This window comes from Giraffa tippelskirchi, chromosome 2 (genome assembly GCF_054371585.1).
Source record: "Giraffa tippelskirchi isolate mGirTip1 chromosome 2, T2T-mGirTip1v1.2.pri, whole genome shotgun sequence".
Taxonomy (NCBI): domain Eukaryota; kingdom Metazoa; phylum Chordata; class Mammalia; order Artiodactyla; family Giraffidae; genus Giraffa; species Giraffa tippelskirchi.
The window spans coordinates 9,202,059-9,226,432 of NC_137276.1; the positions used below are offsets into that span (position 1 = coordinate 9,202,059).

A 24,374-nucleotide genomic window follows, 5' to 3' on the forward strand; every position below is an offset into this window, starting at 1 on the left:
AGAAGACTCTTGAGAGTCCCTTGGACTGCAAGGAGATCCAACCAGTCCATCCTAGAGGAGATCAGTCCTGGATGTTCATTGAAAGGACCGATATTGAAGCTGAAACTCCAATACTTGGGCCACCTGATGCAAAGAGCTGACTCATTTGAAAAGACCGTGATGCTGGGAAAGATTGAGGGCAGGAGGAGAAGGGGACGACAGAGGATGAGATGGTTGGATGGCATCACTGACTCAATGAACATGAGTTTGGGTAAACTCCAGGAGTTGGTGATGGACAGGGAGGCCTGGTGTGCTGCAGTCCATGGGGTCGCAAAGAGTCGGACACGACTGAGCAACTCAACTGAACATTCCATTGTATATATGTACCACATCTTCATCCATTCCTCTGTCGATGGACATATAGGTTGCTTCCATGTCTTGGCTATTATAAACAGTGTTGCAGTGAACATTCAGTTCAGTTCAGTCTCAGTCGTGTCCAACTCTTTGCGACCCCATGGACTGCAGCACGCCAGGCTTCCCTGTCTATCACCAACTCTTGGAGTTTACTCAAACTCATGTCCATTGAGTCAGTGATGCCATCCAACCATCTCATCCTCTGTCGTCTCCTTCTCCTCCCATATTCAATCTTTCCCAGCATCAGGGTCTTTTCCAGTGAGTCAGTTCTTCGCATCAGGTGGCCAAAGTATTGGAGTTCAGCTTCAGCATCGGTCCTTCCAATGAGTACTCAGGAATGATCTCCTTTAGGATGGACTGGTTGGATCTCCTTGCTGTCCAAGGGACTCTCAAGAGTCTTCTCCAACACCACAGTTCAAAAGCATCAATTCTTCAGTGCTCAGCTTTCTTTATAGTCCAACTCTCACAGTGAACGTTGGAGTGCATTTATTTTTTAAGCCCATGTTTTTCTCTGGGGATATATGCCCAGGAGTGGGACTGCAGGGTCATATGGTAGCTCTATTTTTGGTTTTGTAAGGGACCTCCATAGTGTTCTCCATAGTGGCTGTACCAATTTACATTCTCACCAATTTAAATTCTCTCCACAGCCTCGCCATCATTTCTTGTTTGTGGATTTTTTGATGACAGCCACTGTGGCTGCTGTGAGGTGGTATCTCATTGTAGTTTTGATTTGCATTTCTCTAATAACTAGCAATGTTGAACATCTTTTCATGTGCCTATTGGGCATCTGTCCTCTGGATAAATGTCTGCTCAGGTCGTCTGCCAATTTTTTGAGTGGGTTGGTTGTTTTGATGCTATTAAGTGTCAACCTGTTTGTAAGTTTTGGAGACTAACCCCGTATCAGTCACATAATTTGCAAATATTTTCTCCCAGTCTGTGGGTTGTCTTCGTTTTATTTCCTTTGCAAAAGTTTTTGAGTTTAAGTAGGTCTCATTCATTTATTTTTGCTTTTATTTCCATTATTCGGGGAGACGGATCGAAAATGATGTTGCTGGGATTTATGTCAGAGAATGTTCCGCCTATGTTTTCCTCTTAGAGCTATAGTGTCCAGTCTCATGTTTGGGTCTTTAATCCATTTTGAGCTTATTTTTGTATATGGAGTTAAGGAATGATCTAATTTCATTTTTTTTACACATGGCTGTCCAGTTTTCCCAGCACCATTTGTTGAAGAGGCTGTCTTTTCCAACATTGTGTACTCCTGCCTCCTTTGTCATAGATTAATTGACTATAGTTGCATGGGCTTATTTCTGAGTTTTCTATCCTGTTCCATTGATCTATGTTTCTATTTTTCTGCCAGTACCATACTGTTTTGATGACTAACTTTGTAGTATAGTTTGACATCAGGAAGCCTGATTCCTCCAAGTCTGTTTTTTTTTCTCCCTCTCCAAGATTGCTTTGGCTATTCAAGGTCTTTTGTGTCTCCATACAAATTTTGAGATTTTCTGTTACAGTTCTGTGAAAAATGCCCTTTTTAATTTGACAGGGATTGCATTGAATCTGTAGATTGCTTTAAGTAGTATAGTTATTTTGACAATATTGATTCTTCCAATCCACATACATGGCATATCTTTACATCTGTTTATGTATTCTTTGATTTCTTTCATCAGCATCTTATAGTTTTCAGACTAAAGGTCTTTTGTCTCCTTAGGTAGGTTTATTCCTAAGTATGCTATTCTTTTTGATGCAATGGTAAATGGAATTGCTTCTTGAATTTCTCTTTCTGATCTTTCACTGTTAGTGTGTAGAAATGCAACAGATTTCTGTGTGTTAATTTTGTAACCTGCAACTTGACCAAATTCATGATAAGCTCTAGTAGTTTTCTGGTAGCATCTTTAGGTGCTTCTACGTATAGTATCAAGCTGCCTGCAGACAGTGACAGTTGAACTTACTTTCCAATTTGGATTCCCATTACTTCTTTTTCTTCTCTGATTGTTGTAGCTAGGACTTCCAAAACTATGTTGAATAAAACTGGTGAGAGTTGACATCCTTGTCTGGTTCCTGATCTTAGAGGGAATGCTTTTTGCCACTGAATATGATGCTAGCTATAGGCTTGTCATATGGCCTTTCTCATGTTGAGGAATGTACCCTCTATATCCACTTTCTGGAGAGTTTTTATCATAAATGGGTGCTGAATTTTGTCAAAAGCTTTTTCTGCATCTACTGAGATGACCATGCGGTTTTTATTCTTCAGTTTGTTGGTATGATGTATCACAATGATTGATTTGCAGATGCTGAAGAATCCTTGCATCCCAGGGATTCACCACTCGATCATGCTGTATGCACTTTTTAACGTATGGTTGGATATGGATTGCAAGTATTTTGTTGACGATTTTTACATCTATGTTCATCAGGAATATTGGCCTGTAATTTTCTTTTTTTGTGGTATCTTTGTCTGGTTTTGATATCAGGGTGATGGTGGCCTCATAAAATGGGTTGGGAAGTTTTCCTTCCTCTGTGACTTTTTGGAACAGTTTCAGAAGGATAGGTGTTGATTCTTGATAAAATTCGCCTGTGAAGCCATCAAGTCCTGGACTTTTGTCTGCTGGGAGGTTTTTAAACACGGTTTGAATTTCAGTGCTTGTGATTGGTCTGTTCATATTTTCTGTTTCTTCCTGGTTCAGTCTAGGGAGACTGTACCTTTCTAAGAATTTGTCCAAAGAATGGACTGATTTTTTTTTTAAACAGGTCTTTAGCAATTCACATTATTAGACTAGAACACATCCAGTAATACGTAATTGTTTTAATTAGTTTGCAGAATAATAACCAAAATAGATATTTGATTGGAGATTCAGAAGTTTTAATGCTGCTTTGAAAAATACTTCTGTACAATGTTATCTTTCTCATAATGGAAAAAAGAAATAACATCTGATAAGTCAATGGTTTGTTGAAAGCACAGGTATTTTTTGTTTCCTTGTCTTAGGTCTTCCAAAAACTCTGCTTTGAGCTTGTTAAGTTCTTCTGCCAAAAGCTTCAAGTTGTACGGAAACATCTGCTCATCTAAAATAAAGATAACTCAAAATTATTTGGGTAGATTAAATTTAGCTGTACTGATGACACTAGGAAATTAATTTGATTACTTCAGACAAACCATTCAGATTCTTCTACAAATAATAATTGAGCTGATGTAATATACATGTAGACAACGGTCACCTTAATGCAATACAAGCAAATCATTTAAATAACTTGCTATGAAATGTGTGAGCAGAAAAGGCTTTTTGTTGACAAAATAAGTGACTTATAATCTTATTGAATTAACAGGTAGTAAGGCAAAAAAGCAGAGCTAGAAAATGACAGTTGGGTTTAAAGCTCATATACCTAGAATAGTTGTCCAATATAATTTCCTGCAGTGATGGAAATGTTCTATGTCTGCCCTATTCAGTCCAGCAGCCACTAGCCATGTGGGTGGTGTGACTGAGAACTGATTTTTTTGTTGAATAGCTTTATGGAGGTAAAATTAACATTATAGATTACCATTTAAACTACAACTCAGTAGTTTTAGTATATTCACAGATATAAGCAGCAATCATCACAGTCAATCTTAAAAGACATTTTTATCATCTGTGATAGCGAATATCACCCTCCCTGCCCCATTCCCCCTCTTGCTGCCCTCAATCCCTAAGCAACAGTAATCTACCTCGTGTTTCCAGATTTCCCCATTCTGGACATTTCACATGACTGGACTCATACTATGTGACCTTTTGTGACTGGCTTCTACCACTTTATGTAATATTTTCAAGGTTCATCCATGTTGTAGTATTTTCTTGCTTTTTATGGTTGAATAATCCATTTTATGGATAGATGGACGTATTCATGCCAGCTTATCCATGTGTCCACATATCCGTGTGTTTGTCAGCTGATGGTCATTTGAGTTACTTCTATGTTTTGGTTATTAGTAATAATGATGCTATAAGCACTTGTGTACAAATTTTTATATGAATATATGTTTTCATTTCTAGGTCTCACTGTAACTACATTTAATCTTCTGAGGAAGTGCTAGGCTGTTTTCCAAAGCAGCTGTACCATTTTACATTCCCACCAGGGGTGGCCATGGATTCTGAGTTCTCCACATCCTCACTAAAACTTGGACTTTTAGATTCTAGCTGTCCTAGTGAGTGTGCAGCGGCATCTCACTATGGATTTGATCTGTATTTCCCTGATGACTGATAATGCCACGTATGTTTCCATGTGGTTACTGGCCATTTCTCTTATCTTCCCTGAAGAAATTTCTACTCGGATTTTTTGCCTGTTTAAAAAATTTGGTTGTCTTTATTGCTGAGTTGTGAGAGTCCTGTATATACTTTGGTTATAAGTCCCTTATGAGATATGATTTGCAAATATTTTCTCCCATTCTGTGGATTGTCCTTTTATTTCTTAATGGAAAGAGAACCAAATTTTCTAATTTTATTTAAGCAGAGTTCTAGAAGCCAGTGCTATCTCCTTCACCAGAAGGAAAAAAAAAAAACATTTTAATGGATAGGAAGAGAGTCGAGAGTAAATTGGGTATAACCCTATTCCCCCTTGATTTTATGTTGTCTTTCAGTCGCTAAGTCATGTCTGATTCTTTGCCACTCCGTGAATTGTAGCATGCCAGGCTTCTCTGTTCTCCACTATCTCCTGGAGTTTGCTCAGATTCATGTCCATTGAGTGGGTGATGCCATCCAGCCATCTCATCCTCTGTCACCCCCTTATCCTCCTGCCCTCAATCTTTCCCAGCATCAGGGTCTTTTCCAATGAATTGGCTCTTTGCATCAGGTGGCCACAGTATTGGAGCTTCAGCTTCAGCATCAGTCCTTCCAATGAATATTCAGGGTTGATTTCCTTTAGTATTGACTGGTTTGATCTCCTTGCAGTCCAAGGAACTATCAAGAGTCTTCTCCAGCACAATTCAAAAGCATCAATTCAGTGCTCAGCCTTCGTTATGGTCCAACTATCATATCCATACATAACTACTGGAAAAACTGTGCAAGTGAAGTCGCTCACTCGTGTCCAACTCTTTGCGACCCCATGGACTGTAGCCTACCACGTTCCTCTGTCCATGGGATTTTCCAGGCAAGAATACTGGAGTGGGTTGCCATTTCCTTAGTTTTGACTATATGAATCTTTGTTGGCAAAGGGATGTCTCTGCTTTTTAATACACTGTCTAGGTTTGTCATAGCTTTCCTTCCAAGGAGCAAACGTCTTTTAATTTCATGGCTGCAGTCACCATCTGCAGTGATTTTGGAGCCCAGGAAAATAAAATCTGTCACTGCTTCCACTTTTCCCCCTTCTATTTGCCATGAAGTGATGGGACCGATGTCATGGTCATAATTCATTTTATAGACAAAGGCAAATGGCTGAAAGAACTTCTGCAACTATTCTTGGTTTCATTCTGACGTGAGACCATTTTTGTTACAGCTCTTTTCCAAACTTTGTATTATAACCCATTCCTGGGTTGCACGTTGCAACCAGTGTTTTTCTAAGATGCAATCAAATGGTCCACAGTAGAGTTTTCATTAAACATGGGAGCGTTTTGTGAAACCTGTTTCTATGCAGGAGTGTGTTTGTGTAAGGGGCTACGCACACTAGGTCATTAAAATCTACTTATGGATCATGGTTTTTTAAAAAAGTTTGAAAAACATAATATGGTTAGTATACTGTTTCTTCTTCCAATGTTCTATGTTTTTGTAAAGGTATTAATAATGAATGTTGGTGATGTGGGGGAGCATAACAGAAACCACTGACTAGAATCAGACTTAACTCTGAGCCCCAAGTTGCCCAAGTATATAGCCACTGTTCAGTGTAGCCTTAAGCAGATATACTTATCCTCTCAGACCCTCCATTTCCCCATTTGTAAAACTACACTTCCCTGATAGGATTCTGAAGACTAGAAATAATATATAAGGCTCTTAGCACATAAAAGGAGTTCAAGAAATGTTAAGCTGCTGTTATTTTTTAAATCAAGGGTGATAGTAAAGAGTTCAATATTTAAAACCTAAAGGAATAATTTTCCAAAACTGTAATTGCCACATATTTCATTTAAGTTCAGACTGACAGTGCACTGAGCTTGTTCAAGTGCCATGCTGATTGTCCACCTGGCCCTGACTACATCTCCCCATCCCTTGCTTCACTCTGGACTCAATGGCTTCTTTTGTGTTCTAGAACATACCAGCTTTACCTGTGCACTGCTTGGAGTGATCCTCCAGGCATCAGTATGGCTTGCTATTACCTTTCATTCACATCTTTGCTTAAATGTCATTTCCTCCAGAAGTCTTCATGATCGCTCTTTTAAAAATAAATCTTCCCATCACTACACTGTCTTACCCTACTTTATTTTTCTTCAGAGCACCAGCATATATTCATATATTTATTTTTTGTGTGTGTCTCCTCACTATGACATTCTGCTCCCTCCAAATGTTCCAATATCTAGAATAAAGCCTAGTACAGAGTAGCCACTCAATAAAAACCTACTGGATGGATGAAAGCCTGATTCCAGGGGTAGAAGTTTAACACAACCACCTTGAACATTTAAATTGAAAACATGATGTAAACGTCACAAATGAAAGTACATAAAGTACTCGTGTCCAGGGAACAAGAGTAGCAGGAGAGAAAAGTCTCAACTGAACAGAGTCTTAACTACTCAGCATACCTTTGGCTTCCTTCATTGTCTGAGAGACAATTCTTCGGAGGGTCTGATCAGCTTGATGAAGAATATTAGTTGAACAGATAAGTCTGTCTGTTTCCTAGGTAATAAGACATTGTTATTGGGACAGTTACCTAGTTGTATAAAAGAAACAATTAAAGTGTAGGTGATACATAGGGGAAGAGACTGAAAGAAAAGTAAAAGTGGCTTTTCTGTTCCAGGTATTCTTCTCTAGTGAAAGTGTTATTCGCTCAGTCGTGTCCGACTCTTTGTGACCCCATGGACTGAGCTCACCTGGCTCCTCTGTCCATGGGATTTCCCAGCCAAGACTACTGGAGTGGGTACCCATTCCCTTCTCCAGGGGATCTTCCAACCCAGGGATCGAATCCAGGTCTCCTGCATTGCAGGCAGATTCTTGACCATCTGAGCCACCAGGGAAGCCCCCGTCTTCTTTAGGAGAGGGCCTAAACGAAATACATCAAGTTGTAAACTGGGTTCCATGTAGGCAGTATGCTGCTTAATGTCTAAGAATGGGCTCTCAAAGACAGAAACAAACCCATCTATATTGTTTGTCTATTTAGAATGGGAAAGATTCTCTATTCAAGAAAATTAGAGATAACAAGGGAACATACCATGCACAGATGGGCACAATAAAGGACAGGAAAGGTATGGACCTAACAAAAGCAGAAGATATTAGGAAGAGGTGGCAAGAATAGACAGAAGAACTATACAAAAAAGATCTTAATGACCCAGATAACCACGATGGTGTGATCACTGACCTAAAGCCAGACAACTTGGAGTGAGACGTCAAGTGGGCCTTAGGAAGCATCACTACAAACAAAGCTAGTGGAGGTGATGGAATTCCAGCTGAGCTATTTCAAATCCTAAAAGATGATGCTGTTGAAGTGCTGCACTCAATATGCCAGCAAATTGGGAAAACTCAGCAGTGGTCACAGGACTGGAAAAGGTCAGTTTTCATTTGAATCCCCAAAAAGGGCAGTGCCAAAGAATGTTCAAACTACCACAAAACTGCACTCATTTCACATGCTGGCAAAGTAAAGCTAAAAATTCTCCAAGCTAGGCTTCAACAGCATGTAAACTAAGAACTCCCAGATGTTCAAGATGGATTTAGAAAAGGCAGAGAAACCAGGGATCAAATTGCCAACATCCACTAGATCATAGAAAAAGCAAGAGAATTCCAGAAAAACATCTACTCCTGCTTTATTGACTATGATAAAGCCTTTGACTGTGTCAATCACAACAAACTGTGGAAAATTCTTAAAGAGGTGGGAATACCAGACCACCTGACCTGCCTCCTGAGAAATCTGTATGCAGGTCAAGAAGCAACAGTTAGAACTGGACATGGAATAGTGGACTGGTTCCAAATTGGGAAAAGAGTACATCAAGGCTGTATATTGTTACCCTGCTTATTTAACTTATATGCAGAGTACATCAAGTGAAATGCTCGGCTAGATGAAGTACTAGCTGGAATCAAGATTGCAGGGAGAAATGCCAATAACCTCAGATATGCAGATGACACCACCCTTATGGCAAAAAGTGAAGAGGAACTAAAGAGCCTCTTGATGAAGGTGAGAGAGAAGAGTGAAAAAGCTGGCTTAGAACTCAATTCAAAACACTAAGATCATGCCATCTGGTCCCAATCACTTCATGGCAAATAGATAGGGAAACAATGGAAACAGTGACAGACTTTATTTTCTTGGGCTCCAAAATGACTGCAGATGGTGATTGCAGCCATGAAATTAAAAGACACTTGCTCCTTGGAAGAAAAGCAATGACAAACCTAGACAGCATATTAAAAAGCATAGACATTACTTTTCCAACAAAGGTTCGTCTAGTCAAAGCTATGGTTTTTCCAGTAGTCATGTACAGATATGAGAGTTGGACCATAAAGAAGGCTAAGCACCGAATAATTGATGGTTTTGAACTATGGTGCTGGAGAAGACTCTTGAGAGTCCTTTGTACTGCAAGGAGATCAAACTAGTCAGTCCTAAAGGAAATCAGTCCTGAATATTCATTGGAGGGACTGATGCTGAAGCTGAAGCTCCAATACTTTGGCCACCTGATGCAAGGAGCTGACTCATTGGAAAAGACCCTGATGCTAGGAAAGATTGAGGGCAGGAGGAGAAGGGGACGACAGAGGATGAGAAGGTTGGATGGCATCACCGACTCAAAGGACATGAGTTTGACCAAGCTCTGGGAGATGGTGAAGGACAGGGAAGCCTGGCATGCTGCAGTCCCTGGGGTCGCAAAGAGTCGGACAGGACTGAGTGATTGAACAACAACAATGGTGTAAATATTCCCATCCATGCCCATTTCAAGCTACCAATGTAACATCAGCAGGCTCCAACATTTCTGAAAATTTAACAGCTGCCTTTGACCAAGCAGCACAGGCTGCCTCCAGAGCACCGCTGCACCCAGGTGTCAGGGGCTGGATGCTGGTAAGATGCTGGGGCAGGGACAGAGATCATCTTCCACACGTTACTCGTACTTCACACTTAGCCCCAAATGCTCTTCCTACAGAAGATCCTTCTTCTGAGAGAAAGTTCCTTCTCATTTATACTAAATCTCAACTGGAAGACTTACTTTTTGTTCCAAATTCTCCTCCACGTATTTTATTGGATTTTCCAAAGCAGTAATCAATAAATCAGTCAGCTTCAGCCTGTAAGAGGAGGTAGGATTAAATAAATTCTTACATCAAACACCTGTTTTTTAAAAGAACTTGTGTTTTTGAGCACTAAGCTGAATTCTAGAGGAATAAAAGTGGTATATCCAAACTCCTAAGGAGAAGGGGAAAAGCAAAGTGATTTGGAAGCTATCTTCTACTTGAAAAATTCAAATGTAGAACTCAAAACAAAGAAGCCCCCCAAAATCCCTCCTGTAAAAAATACTAACTTCCCAAGACCCCTATTAATAAGCTTTGAAAAGACATTCTCTCTTTTCTCTCATTAAGTGCTGAACTTTAGGCGCCTACAACTTTACGTTCCCCAGAGAAGCATGCTTAGTCTTTATTTCCTGGCTTCTACTCATTTGTGTGTGTGTGTGTCTGTGTATGTGAGTTCAGTTGTCATGTCCAACTCTTTGTGACTCTATGGACTCTAACCCACTAGGGTCCTCTGTCCATGGGATTCTCCAGGCAAGAATACTGGAGTCGGCTGCCAATTCCTACTCCAGGGGATCTTCCTGACCCAGGGGTCAAACCTGCAGCTCCTGCACTGCATGTGGATTCTTTAGTACTGAACCACCAGTTAGTAGTTGGTAGTATTTCACAGAAGCCTGGGAAAGATATTTGTCATATCATCTTCAGCTTCCAGTAGAAGGCCACTAGATTTTAGACAACCCCTTCACAGCTATGCTGGGAATATTTTAGACCACAGGTTGGTTTTTTGTTTTTATTCCCCCTGGTTAAGGTTTTTTCTTTTTTTAATTATATATTTATTTATTTGGCTGCACAGGGTCTTAGCTGTGCAGTGTGGAATCTTTTTAGCTGTGGCATGTGGGATCTAGTTCCCTGACCAGGGATTGAATCTGGGTCCCCTGCTTTGGGAGCACAGAGTCTTAGCCACCGGACCACCAGGGAAGTCCTTGGACCATGTTCTCAAGACTCAAGACAAATCGGCAAATTCTGCTCAGGGTTGGCCCTGGCACTGGCAAAGCTCACACTCCTTCCTACTTCTAGTAAGAACTAGCCCCCAAAGCAGTGATGATAACGCTTGGGCTGCTCTCATGGGATATCTCAATGTCTCAAATTTCCGAAGGAAAACATTTTCAGTATTCCAGAAACACTAGCCATCAATCGGCTATGTGTTCACCTGCTCAAAGTTTCAAGATGTGAGAAGGTAAAATCAGAAATCTCAGTTATAGCTTATTTCATTAACTCTATGAACAATACTTACTTAAATCCAACTTTGAATGTTTTTAGAATGTTAGAGTATTACAAAATGCATGGAAACTGTATCTTGAGAACTAAACATTTTGAAGAATGAGTTTAAGAAAAAGACTTATATGATTGGAAGAGAATACAGAGTACAGAGTTTAAAACATTAGCCTTTTAAAAACTGTTGATTTCATATGGACAATAGTGAGGCAGGAACTAAGGAACTGTGGGGGACATACCTCTAGAATAGTGTTCCTGCAGCACCCACAGGCCACATACATGCAACCAGTTAAGTTTAAAGTGATCAAAATAACATTTAAAATTCAGGTCACGGGATTTCCCTGGTGGTCCAGTGTTTAAGAATCTACCTGCCAATACAGGACACATGGGTTGGATCTCTGGTCTGGGAAGAACCCACATGCCTCAGAGCAACTAAGCCCATGGGCCACAACTACTTAGGCTCTGCTCTAGAGCCTGTGGTCCACAACAAGAGAGCCCACTGAGGAGAATCCCACGCACAGTGACTAGAGAGTAGCCCCGGGTCTCTGCAACTAGAGGGAGAGCCCACATGCAGCAACAATGACCTAGGGCAGCCAAATAAATAAATAAAATTCAGGTAATAAATTGCATGGTTATATGTCTAGTGCTTGATGGTCAGTTGCGTGTAGCTAGCAGCTACCATACTGGGCAGGGCAAATACAGAACAGTTCTATCATCGGTGAAATTTCTATCAGAAATGTTGTAAACTAGAACTCTAGAACTCTCGAGACCTATTTCAGTAATGAAATGCATTAGACAGCATAGCCACAAGCCTCACACCTACACAAGCAGTGTAATGGAGTGAGATTTAAGGCACAACCAGGATTCAGTTCCATTCCTTTTCTCTGTATAAGAAAACCACTGGGGGGGACTTCCCTGGTGGTCCAGTGGTTAAGACTTTGTGCTTCCAATGAAGAGGATGTGGGTTCAATCCCTGCTCATGGAACTAAGATCCCACAAGTCTCGTGGTGCAGCCAAAAAAATAAATAGAAAGGTTTTTAAAAAAACTGACAAAGGAAAGAAAACTGCTGGGCAATCTAGACTACACTACTTCAGCAAAAGTATCAGAGAGGTACCCTACTCTGAACTCCCTGCCCTGATCCCTGGGAAACCATATAATTTCAACAAGAGGACATATTTGCAAACAAACCTGGATTCACCTCTCAGCTGTAACTAACAATCTCAGTGACTCTAGGCAAACTAAACTTCCTCACTGGGTTTTCTCTTCTACACAAAGGGGAAGAAATAATCTCTCTCCAAGGCTTGTGTGAAGAGCAACCAAGTGGATACAGGGGAAGCATGCAGCCCAGGGCCTGGCTCAGTGGGGCCCCTGGTGAAAAGACACCTTTGAGTGGGCTACCTGGCCTCTGAAGCACATGCTGGACTCGGGATTGCGAGGCTGTGGTGTTCCCAAGCATTTTTCTCGGGGTTGGGCTTTTCTATCTTGTTTCCCATCTGGTGGATGGTCTCGGCAGGCAGTGGTCGTGGTCTCTGGGCATTCCTCTGTAGACAGGTCTCAAGAGCACAATCTAAAAAGAGCTGGCAAAAGCCTAATGAATCTGAAAACAATTCAGAAACCACAAAATTACTCGGGCAGTACTTTTCCAAAATGTGAACTAAACATATTTATGTAAGTTATCCCATCTGCAGAAGGAAAGACCATTCTCAGTACTGAACATGCAGTTTTGAAAATGAAGTAAATCCATATAAACCTCCTAATTCACTTAAGTTCTCACTAAAAACAGTGATCGTTGTTTTTTTTTGATGGGGACCATTTTAAAGTCTTTCCTGAATTTGTGACAGCGTTCCTTCTGTTTTATGTTTTGGTTTATTGGCCACAAGGCATGTGCGATATCAGCTCCCTGACCAGGGATCAAATCCTCACCCTTTGCATTGGAAGGTGAAGTTTTAATCACTGGATCACTAGGGAAGTCCCAGCACTAATAAGTTTGATACGTGAATAAATATCTTTGTGTGTGAGAAAAAGAAAATGTGTTAATTACATTTCCGAGCCAGCTGATAGACTTCATATCTCATACTTTGATAATAAAAGTTGTCATCTAAAATCAAAAGCAGAGGTCTAGACACAGCGGTCTTCGTTAAGGGATAGAGAGGCTGGGCCTCAACAGCTGCAGAAGATATCAGATCTTGATCCTTCAGGCAGGTTATAAAATCCTTCCACATGGCTTCAGTCCTGCTGGGTGGGGCAGACATCTGACACCCATTAATGACAGCCAGCAAGAAGTGTTCAAGGTACTTCAACACTTCCTGGCGAAGCAATTTCCACTGGGATGGCTGCAAAATACCAGAGAACTGCAAATTATATTAGGCTTTGGCCAGTAGTGTGGTCACACCTCAACACCCCCCTCCTCCATATGATAATTTCTGAATCATTTGGAGGTCTCTAGTCACAGCTTGCTTTCTCATACTCATGTCTTCATATATGCTATTCCCTCTGCTGAAAAACTACTCAGCTATACTAGCTCTCCATGAACTCTTTTCAGACTCAACCATGCAGAAGGCATGCAGACCCTCCCTCGCCTACCATGACATGTGTATACACTGAGTCTCCACTCTAAGAGAGTTTACACTGTTTAAGAAACTCCATGTCCCTGCTAGATCAATAGTCTGCTGTATACCCAGCCTCCAGCAGAGGGTTTGACATCTAATAGATGCTCCAGAAATGTATATGAAATGACTGAATAAGTGAATAAATGAAAGAATGAAAAGCTGTTACCATCCAGGAGAAAGAAGGAACCAAAATAAATATCCTGCCAAGATAAAACAGTCTGGCTAAGATATAGCAATGCCCATGTGCCCTTGAAATAAGAAAAGTTGCAGACAGAAAGAGGATCAGCTGAAAAGTCTCTGGGTCCAGATGAAAGGACCTCAGGCTAACAATAGGAATGGAATGGGATAGGGAAAGATAGGGCAAGCAGATTGAGGGGAAGAGAATAAATAGCTTGGAAACACAAGTAACCTTGCTGCTGCTCAAGGGCTCTGGAGAGCACTGACTCAGTTACAAGGTCAAGGCTGGAGGGAAAACACAAGGACTGGAGATGAGGATCCCTCTCCTGTCTGTCCACATCTCATCACATCACTGAGATTACAGCACACAAAACCAACATTGGTTTGGCCAAAAAGTTGGTTCGGATTTTTCCGTACCATCTGATGGAAAAACCCAAATGAATTTTTTGGACAACCCAATGTATCAGTGAAATCCACTGAAAAGAAAACAGCAACACAGATCACTTCGAAAAATGTGAGATATCCTAATCATGATAACAAGATGAGCCCCAGGGCCTTTGTAGGGGGAGAGTGGAAAAAATACAGTAAGAAAACTGAGGGAAAACCACAGCAAATACAATCTCTGTTGACAAGTTCCAGCTTCCTCCAGAGTGGTGAAAATACTATTACCTAAGTAAATCCAGTGCTACCACAGGACTGATACCATATTTACCTCACAATTAGCCAAGAATGGGGAAATATATAACTTTGCTGGTGAAGTCAGCATGCCAACTGTACTGTATTTTTGCAAATATACTCACAGACTGAAGTCACACCATATTTGCATTTTATTTATGTGAACTCATCTACATTCAGCACTAAACGACAAAACTGCTTAAAAATTTCAGAATATGTCACTGAGTATTTTCTCTAGAGTTAGCATGAGATGAGTGCCATCAATCTACTGTTTCCCCCAAAGTCTCTGTTTTCACATGCTTCTCAAAGCGATGCATCTCATCGCGCTGAGGATGATCTGAGGGCTTAAAGTGGAGTATGTACTTGGTACCCAAACACAAGCCTATTACTTCATCTGGTGGTCAACTAAGAAACCAAACTCTTCTCCTATTCTGGCAGTGGCAGGTTTACTCCGATTACGAATGAAGATCCAGCTTCAGAGGCCGAATTCTTCATTTGTACAGATTGGCCTTTCACAGGAGGCACCCTAGTAAGTACCTTGTTACTTGTAATTTTGTATTCTTCTTCTTTAACAGGGTTTCCCTCAAACTGCATAACTTAAAGCCCCATACAACCTGGATTTTCCTGGCTGATTGTTAAATTGGCTGTGTTGGAATTTTTGAGAGCGTCTGTCCCTCTTTTCAGAACAACCTTCCCAAAGGATTTTCAGGAGGGTATCTGACAATGGAAGATTTCCACCTTGCACGCTGACTTCAGAATCTAACCCTATACTGGTGGCTGTTTGTACCTGTCATATTCATAGTCAACTTATTCTGTGCAAACCAGCTCACTTCCCTCGAATGCCCGTCTCTCCTCCATCAGGGATCCTTCTCCCACACCACGCAGTATCCAGTACACCTATGGTGTCATCCAACCATCTCATCCTCTGTCGTCCCCTTCTCCTCCTGCCCTCAATCTTTCCCAGCATCAGGGTCTCCTCCAATAATACATTTCTCTTGGCTATTGAAGGCGGAAGGAGAAGGGGACGACAGAGGATGAGATGGTTGGATGATATCACAGACTCAATGGACGTGAGCCTGAGTGAACTCCGGGAGTTGGTGATGGACAGGGAGGCCTGGCGTGCTGTAGTCCAAGGGGTCACAGAGAGTCGGACACGGCTGAGCAACTAAGCTAAACTGAACTGAACTCCGGCCTAGGCCCCGCCCCCTCCGTACTGACCAATGGGCGTGCGCTTGCCTCCTCAAGGACCGCTTCCGGCATGACGTCATCATAGGCGACGACGCCCACCGCCCAGCCCAGCTCCTGCCGTAGCCGGTGTCTGAGGGCGCGCGCGAAAGTTGACTTTCCTGCCGCGGGCAGGCCGCAGAGAACGCAGAGGACTAGCTTCTGTGGCCCTTCGCCGTGCGCTCCTCTGACGTCCTCCCCCATCTTCATGCTGTAGCGGGAGACTCGAGGCCACCGGAAGCGTTGACGGCGCAATGGCCGTCAAACTGCGCAGGCGCAGTCCCCCACCGCCGGGTTGCACCTCCTGAGGGCGCAAGGGAGGACTGGGCGAGTCTTCGGATCAAAAAGGCCTGTGTGGTCTCGGTCGTCTCCGAGATCGTCCCCTTGGACCCTTCAAGCGCTGGTGCTGAGCTGACTGTGAGTCGAGTCCCCTAGGCTGGCAGGTTCACGGGGATGCGTTTCCTAAAAGGTCAGAAAAGTTGGACTTAGGAATTCCCTGGGATCCAGTCCAGCTAGGACTAAACGCTGTCACTGCGGAGGGCAAGATTCAATCCCTGGTAGGGAACTATTGATGAAATCCCTTAAGCTGCGGGGCGAGGCAATTAAAAAAAAAAAAAAGAACCATCGAGCTGAAGCTGAGTCCGACAACTGTGCTCCTCTGTTCCTTCCAGGTGACAGGTGGAAAGGCAAAAAATATTAGTTATTGCGCGGTAACGCCACCAGCCGGCAGCAAGTATCGGGAAATGAAGGCAAGAAAGGCACATTCCTCCCTACACTTCCAAGTCCAGTGCATTCACGCAGACCACACTCTTTTTTTAGTGTTAAAAAAAGAAATGCTAAGATGTGGGGAAGTATAAAACGGATTCCCTCTGTGGGGAATGTGATGTAGAAAAAATTGCATTCAGATTCTAGCTTTCAGCTTATCTTATGAGGTTACTTCTACATCATAAGGAGGTAAGTTCAAAAATGTGGTGAACAAGTAAATGAGAATGAGTATATACTCACTATGTTATGCAAAATATAATCAATAACCCGGTGTTGTATCTGATATATTTGTGATTACAGAGCAGGTGCACATACATCAATCTCATTTTCTTTCTCTTGGGTTGAAGGTGACCATTGAGTTAAACATTCATTTCATGACAGTTCATTGTCATAGGCCCAGTGCAGGATCCCTCTCCTTTATTATTGTTTTTTATTCCTCATCCATGCTCACATTCATTTCCTCTCCCTTTCCTAGGCAACCTTTTTTTTTTCCTTGTTTAAACACGGTTAGTTTTGCTTGCTTACGTTTTAAAGAGAGACTTTTTAAAGAGCAGTTTTAGGTTCACAGTAAAAGTGAAAAGAGTGGAGAGTTCACATATACCTCTGCCCACCCCTACCCAAGTCTTTTCGACTGTCAGCATCCAGGATGGTACATTTGTTACGAATTGATGAACCTACACATCATTATCGGGCTTCCCTGGTAGCTCAGCTGTTAAAGAATCAGCCTGCAATGCAGGAGACTCCGGTTGGATTCCTGAGTCAGGAAGATCCCCTGGAGAAGGGACAGGCTACCCACTCCAGTATTCTTGGGCTTCCCTAGTGGCTCAGACAGTAAAGAAACCACCTGCTGGGTTTGATCCCTGGGTTGGGAAGATGCCCTGAAGGAGGGCATGGCAACCTACTTGAGTAGTCTTGCCTGGAGAATCGCCATGGACAGCAGAGCCGAACGGCTGCAGTCCATGGAGTTGCAAAGAGTTGGACATGACTGAGCAACTAAGTACAGCACAGCACGCAGCACCCATAGTTTACATTGGGTTTATTCTTGATGTTATACATTCCGTGAGTTTTGGCAAATGTATAATGACATATACCCACCATTATAGTGTTATACAGAATAGTTTCACAGCCCTAAAAATCCTCTGTACTCTACCTATTCATCTCTCCCTGAAATGAAATAGAACCCCATGGTCTTTGCCCACCATGTCCTCAGCCAGCTTTTTGTCTGTGGAAAAACTTTAGCCAAAGAGTAAGTTTCTTTCTTTCTTTTTTTTTTGTTTCTTTTTCTAGTTTCTTTCTTTACTTTCTTTCTAATTCCTAGAGCTAAGCCTCTGGAACCCCTTTCTATTCACAAACAGATTTTCACTTAAAAAGACTTCGAACTACTTTACCTTAACTCAAACAAGACCTGGACAGCATGGCATTGTTCATAACCTGTCCAAAATCTCACCTGTAGTTGCTGAGATTAACTAAGATGTTTATTCTGTACTCTAGTAGAGCTGACTATGGCTCAGCTCATGAACTCCTTATTGCCAAATTCAGACTTAAGTTGAAGAAAGTAGGGAAAACCACTAGACCATTCAGGTACGACCTAAATCAAATGCCTTAGCATCATACAGTGGAAGTGACAAATAGATTTAAGAGAATAGATCTGATAGAGTGCCTGAAGAATTCTGACAGAGGTTCGTGACATTGTACAGAAAGCAGTGATCAGGACCATTCCCAAGAAAAACAAAGGCAAAAAGACAAAATCGTTGTCTGAGGAGGCCTTACAAATAGCTGTGAAAAGAAGAGATGCTAAAGGCAAAGGAGAAAAGGAAAGATCTACCCATTTGAATGCAGAGTTCCAAAGAATAGCAAGGAGAGATAAGAAAGCCTTCCTCAGGGATCAATGCAAAGAAATAGAGAAAAAAATAGAATGGAAAAGACTGGAGATCTTTTTAAGAAAATTAGATACACCAAAGGAACATTTCATGCACATATGGGCACAATAAAGAACAGAAACGGTATGGACCTAACAGAAGCAGAAGCTATTAAGAAGAGGTGGCAAGAATACACAGAAGAACTGTACAAAAAAGATCTTCATGACCCAAATAATCACAATGGTGTGATCCCTCACCTAGAGACAGACAGCCTGGAATGTGAAGTCAAGTAGGCCTTAGGAAGCATCGCTATGAACAAAGCTAGTGGAGGTGATGGAATTCCAGCTGAGCTCTTTCAAATCCTAAAAGATGATGCCATGAAAGTGGTGCACTCAATATGCCAGCAAATATGGAAAACTCAGCAGTGGCCACAGGACTGGAAAAAGTCAGTTTTCATCCCAATCCCAAAAAAAGGCAATGCCAAAGAATGCTCAGACTACTGCACAATTGCAGTCATCTCACACACTAGCAAAGTAATGCTCAAAATTCTCCAACCCAGGCTTCAACAGTATATGAACTGAGAACTTTCAGGGATTCAAGCTGGATTTAGAAAAGGCAGAGGAACCAGAGATCAAATTGCCAACATCCGCTGGATCATGGAAAAAGCAAGAGAGTTCCATAAAAACATCTACTTTTGCTTTCCTGACCATGCTAAAGCCTTTGACTGTGTGGATCACAACAAACTGTGGAAAGTTCTCAAAGAGATGGGAATACCAGACCCACCTGATCTGCCTCCTGAGAAATCTGTATGCAGGTCAAGAAGCAACAGTTAGAACTGGTCATGGAACAACAGACTGGTTCCGAATCGGGAAAGGAGTATGTCAAGGCTATATATTGTCCCCCTGCTTATTTAGCTTATATGCAGAGTACATCATGAGACATGCTGGACTGGATGAAGCATAAGCTGGAATTAAGATTGCCAGGAGAAATATAAATAACCTGAGATATGCAGATGACACCACACTTATGGCAGAAAATGAAGAGGAACTAAAGAGCCTCTTGATGTAAGTGAAAGAGGAGAATGAAATAGTTGGCTTAAAACTCAACAGTCAGAAAACTAAGATCATAGCATCCAGTCCCATCACTTCATGGCAAATAGGTGGGGAAACAATGGAAAAAGTGACAGACTTGATTTTCTTGGGCTCCAAAATGACTGCAGGTGGTGACTGTAGCCATAAAATTAAAAGATGCTTGCTCCTTGGAAGAAAAGTTATGACCAACCTAGACAGCATATTAAAAAGCAGAGACATTACTTTGCCAACAAAATCTGTCTAGTCAAGGCTATGGTTTTTCCAGTAGTCATGTATGGGTGTGAGAGGTGGACTCTAAAGAAAGCTGAGTGCAGAAGAATTGATGGTTTTGAACTATGGTGTTGGAGAAGACTCTTAAGAGTCCCTTGGATGGTAAGGAGATCCAGCCAGTCCATCCTAGAGGAAATCAGTCCTGAATATTCATTGGAAGGACTGATGCTGAAGCTGAAACTCCAATACTTTGGCCACCTGATGCGAAGAACTGAGTCATCTGAAAAGACCCTGATGCTGGGAACGATTGAAGGCAGGAGAAAAAGGGGATGACAGAGGATGAGATGGTTGGATGGCATCACCGACTCAATGGGCATGAGTTTGCATAAACTCTGGGAGTTGGTGATGGACAGGGAAGCCTGGCGTGCTGCAGTCCATGGGGTCACAAAGAGTCGGACATGACTGAGTGACTAAACTGAACTGGACTAGACATTTAGTAAATGCTTGTCTCTTTGGCTGCTACCCACTTACAGACCCATAAAAATGAACTTCCTTACTTTAGTCTCCAAAGAGGTATTGTTCATACCCATTTCAGCAACTCCTCCTCTAAAGTTTAGGCCAGTGTAAAACTTACAACCTTATTGGCTCCTTTTCTATACCTTACCATCAATGTCATTTTCAGTTGAATCATTAAGTTACCAGTCTTACCTTCCTTCTTATCTTCCTTATTAATAATAAAAAAAAAAACTAACAAAGATAGCCTAAAATGTGAGCCAGATACTCAAATGTTACCAAATCTTGAACTAATTTTACAGTATCAAGTGTTTTTCTGATTTCCCAAAGACCACTCTGCTCCTGGTATTGTGAGGCTGAAAGCAAAGTAAATGAACTAATATGAATGTGGGTACTTAGATCCAGAATAATCATCAGTCTCACTAATCCTAAGAATCACCTAAGTGTCTGAGGAAAGATCAAAGGTACAAGCAGTTTCTCCTAAGATAAAGGAGAATCTGAATGTTACCAACCTCTGGCTCAACATAGCAGCAATGAATAGATATCAATTCCTTTTTTTTTAAGCTTCCAAAACCATCTTCTCAGAAGAAAGAAATTCCTAGTGATTTCCAACAGAGATTTTTCACTGTTGCTTACTTCCATCATTGTGTTTAAAATAATTATTTAGATGTCTAAAACAACCAAATCCTTCAACAACAATAAATGAGCCTTGTATTTTAACACTGTGAAAGTTATCCATTCAATGTATTTGTGTATCAAATACTGTTAAATGCTGGAGATTCACACATAAATAAAGATACATTCTTCTGGTAAAAAAAAAAAAAAGTTAATTTATTTCAGGAGGCAAATGAGAAAAATAAACTGTCCACAGCACAGAGATAAGTGTAACTAAATCTTTAAAAATTTACATTGGCTTTTCACATTGAATTGTGTGTAAAAGCAAAGCTGCAACATAATGGAACAAAATATCCCTGGGAGGACTTTTCATAAACATAACCTCCAGTTTTGGATTTTCTTTGACATACCTAAAAAGCATAAGTCATATGGAGGAATGAGTTTAGTTCTGTAGTCGAGTGGAGATCTGCTTGGTTTTGAATGATGAAAAGGATTTTCTCTGCTTCAAAATAACAGGCTTTCCAGGAAGAGGGGAACCGCTTTTGCAAAGGTGGAGGTAGGAGGGAGGGCAGGGAGGCAGGCAGGAATCAGAGTACAAAAGGCTGTACTCAGTCAAGAGCAACAAGCACCAGAAAAAGCAGCAGAGGGCAGAGTAGAGGGTGGAACGGAAGTGACTGGGAATGAAGGCTAAGGACAGTAAAGCTCCTGGATCTGTTCAGATGAAAGTTAGTGCTTCAAAACAGAAGCAAGAGATGAAGAAAGATACAATAGGTTTCCTTTCAGAAAACCAAGATTTGGTGACTTCACTGGCTGTGCAAAAGAAAGGAGAGACCACAGACGTCTAGTTTCCTGACTCCTGGTCATTCAGCCTTGTTCAGGAAAGCTGAAGTCCAGTGATAATGTTGACCCTGCTCCTTCAAGTGCAGAGTGATGTTTCTGAAGAGCATATTTTCTTTGGACTGTCCAAACATGTTACTCTCAATGAAAGTTAATTTATTAGAACAAGAAGCAAGACCTTTCAAACTCTGACATTCCACTTTCTTATTCTGATTCCCGTTTTCCTTTCACAACATGTAAAACTCATCTCTATGGGCTTCATGAAGAGGATGGGTGGTGGTGGTGGGGAGGGACCATATACCTTCCTACCCCAAGAGTATCTAGAAAATTCCATCCACTCCCACTTTTCTGGACAAAGCGTAAAGGCCCTTCAGGTTCAGCTCAGATTTTACTCCACCACAGACCCAACGCTTCCTGATTGCTCCTCCAGGGGCTTGGAGTGCAGATGTCAGGGGGGTGGGGGGCGACCCCCTTCAGGTCCTGCTGTTTCTCCACCTTCCATCTGACCTGGTGGCCCTGTGGACAAGAGGCCCACGTCCCAAAGCCCCTAACCTTCCTCAGACACCACCTGCCCCAGCCCCACAGCTGCCATGGACACCATCCAAATCTCCGTGACTAAAGTCGAACTACTGGCATCCACCTGACACCATTGAAGGAAAGAGCGTGTGTGGGAGGGGGGGTGAGGAGAGAACATCTGACTCCATGCCTGCCCTGTCCCCCCTCCCCCCAACAACCACCGCCCTAGGCGGAAAGGCTCAGGGTCTGTTCCAGAGAGAGAGGGTTGGGAGGAGGTGCTTCAGGTCTCTAGAAAGAGGACACCACACTTACCTTGCGAGGGACTCTCCTCTTTGGACCAACCCTCCAGGTCCGCAGAGGCATTAGCATCCCCACTACCTGCTATTTATCTAAGGCCAAAGTCACTGGTTGTCTGAGGAGGCCTTACAAATAGCTGAGAAGAGAAGCTAAAGGCAAAGGAGAAAAGGAAAGATACATCCATCTGAATGCAGAGTTTCAAAAGCAAGGGGAGATAAGAAAGCCTTCCTCAGTGATCAATACAAAGAAATAGAGGAAAACAATAGAATGGGAAAAACTAGAGATCTCTTCAAGAAAATCAGAGATACCAAAGGAACATTTCATGCAAAGATGGGCTAAATAAAGGACAGAAACAGTATGGACCTAACAGAAGCAGAAAGTATTAAGAAGAGGTGGCAAGAATACACAGAAGACCTATCCAAAAAAGATCTTCATGACCTAGATAACCACGATGGTGTGGTCATTCACTTAGAGCCAGACATCCTGGAGTGAAGTCAAATGGGCTTTAGGAAGCATCACTACGAACAAAGCTAGTGGAGGTGATGGAATTCCAGCTGAGCTACTTCAAATCCTAAAAGACAACCCTGTGGACGTGCTGCACTCAATATGCCAGCAAATTTGGAAAACTCAGCAGTGGCCACAGGACTGGAAAAGGTCAATTTTCATTCCAATCCCAAAGAAAGGCAAAACCAAAGACTGTTCAAACTACTGCACAATTGCAGTCATCTCCCACGCCAGCAAAGTAATGCTCAAAATTCTCCAAGCCAGGCTTAAACAGTACGTGAACCGTGAACTTCCAGATGTTCAAGCTGGATTTAGAAAAGGCAGAGGAACCAGAGATCAAATTGCCAACATCCGCTGGAACATAGAAAAAGCAAGAGAATTCCAGAAAAACACCTACTACTGCTTCATTGACTATGCTAAAGCCTTTGACTGTGTGGATCACAATCAACTGTGGAAAATTCTGAAAGAGATGGGAATACCAGACCATCTTACCTGCCTCCTGAGAAATCTGTATGCAGGTCAAGAAGCAACATTTAGAACTGGAAATGGAACAATGGACTGGTTCCAAAGTGGGAAAGGAGTACATCAAGGCTGTATATTGCCACCCTGCTTATTTAACTTAAATGCAGAGTACATCATGCGAAATGCCAGGCTGGATGAAGCACTAGCTGGAATCAAGTTTGCCAGGAGAAATATCAATAACCTAGATATTCACCACCCTTATGGCAGAAAGCAAAGAGGAACTAAAAAGCCTCTTGAGGAAAGTGAGAGGAGAGTGAAAAAGTTGGCTTAAAACACAACATTCAAAAAACCAAGATCATGGCATATGGTCCCAATTGCTTCATGGCAAATAGATGGGGAAACAATGGACACAGTGACAGGCTATTTCTTGGGCTCCAAAATGACTGCTGATGGTGACTACAGCCATGAAATTGAAAGATCCTTCCTCCCTGGAAGAAAAGTTATGACCAATCTAGACAGCATATTAAAAGCAGAGACATTACTTTGCTCACAAAGGTTCGTCTAGTCAAAGCTATGGTTTTTCCAGTAGTCATGTATGGATGTGAGAGGTGGACTCTAAAGGAAGCTGAGCGCCGAAGAATTGATGCTTTTGAACTGTGGTGTTGGAGAAGACTCTTGCGAGTCCCCTGGACTGCAAGGAGATCCAACCAGTCAGTTCTAAAGGAAATCAGTCCGGAATATTCATTGGCAGGACTGAAGCTGAAGTTCCAGTACTTTGGTCACCTGATGTGAGGAACTGACTCATTGGTAAAGACCCTGATGCTGGGAAAGATTGAAGGAGAAGGGGACGACAGAGGATGAGATGGTTGGGTGGTATCACCGACTGGATGGACGTGAGTTTGAGCAAGCTCCGGGAGTTGGTTTTGGACAGGGAAACCTGGCGTGCTGCAGTCCCTGGGGTCGCAAAGAATGAACCACGACTGAGCGAATGAACCGAAAGGCGAGTAAACGCTGAGGGGGGGCGGGGTTCGTGACCATCTCACTGCGCCTGC

General features: G+C 42.1%; 2 protein-coding genes across 6 annotated transcripts in view; one reads left to right on the forward strand and one right to left on the reverse strand.

Moving 5' to 3' along the window:
• Positions 1-3,233: 3,233 nt before the first annotated feature.
• Positions 3,234-24,332, reverse strand: PSTK (phosphoseryl-tRNA kinase). 4 transcript variants are annotated; one of them, XM_081573448.1, is made up of 6 exons: positions 22,372-24,332; positions 13,010-13,301; positions 12,367-12,565; positions 9,677-9,752; positions 7,079-7,172; positions 3,234-3,450 (listed from the first exon to the last, which is right to left on the reverse strand). In XM_081573448.1, exons 1-6 carry the CDS (start codon positions 22,426-22,428, stop codon positions 3,251-3,253), a joined length of 918 nt encoding a protein of 305 aa, XP_081429574.1. In that variant the 5' UTR covers positions 22,429-24,332; the 3' UTR covers positions 3,234-3,250. The 4 variants fall into 4 exon arrangements, with proteins under 4 accessions (XP_081429574.1, XP_081429573.1, XP_081429572.1 ...); XM_081573447.1 differs by lacking the exon at positions 22,372-24,332 and adding an exon at positions 15,666-15,923 and having other exon boundaries at positions 13,046-13,301; XM_081573446.1 differs by lacking the exon at positions 22,372-24,332 and adding an exon at positions 15,666-15,923.
• Positions 15,881-24,374, forward strand: part of LOC145539406 (ATPase PAAT-like) — a 28,393-nt gene continuing 19,899 nt past the window's right edge. For both annotated transcript variants that reach the window (XM_081573443.1, XM_081573444.1), the window contains exon 1: positions 15,881-16,070. The gene's annotated coding sequence lies outside the window, so the exon portion shown is untranslated. The remainder of the gene's footprint in view (positions 16,071-24,374) is intronic.

What these genes read in the sequence shown, in the direction of transcription:
- PSTK (XM_081573445.1), bottom strand. Translation starts at nt 15,863, where the DNA reads ATGAAGATGGGGGAGGACGTCAGAGGAGCGCACGGCGAAGGGCCACAG. An exon ending in AGGCAAGCGCACGCCCATTG is followed by an intron (nt 13,302 to 15,647) that starts GTCAGTACGGAG and finishes GGTATTTTGCAG; the next exon opens with CCATCCCAGTGGAAATTGCT. An exon ending in GCATGTGCTTCAGAGGCCAG is followed by an intron (nt 9,753 to 12,366) that starts GTAGCCCACTCA and finishes CTCCTCTTACAG; the next exon opens with GCTGAAGCTGACTGATTTAT.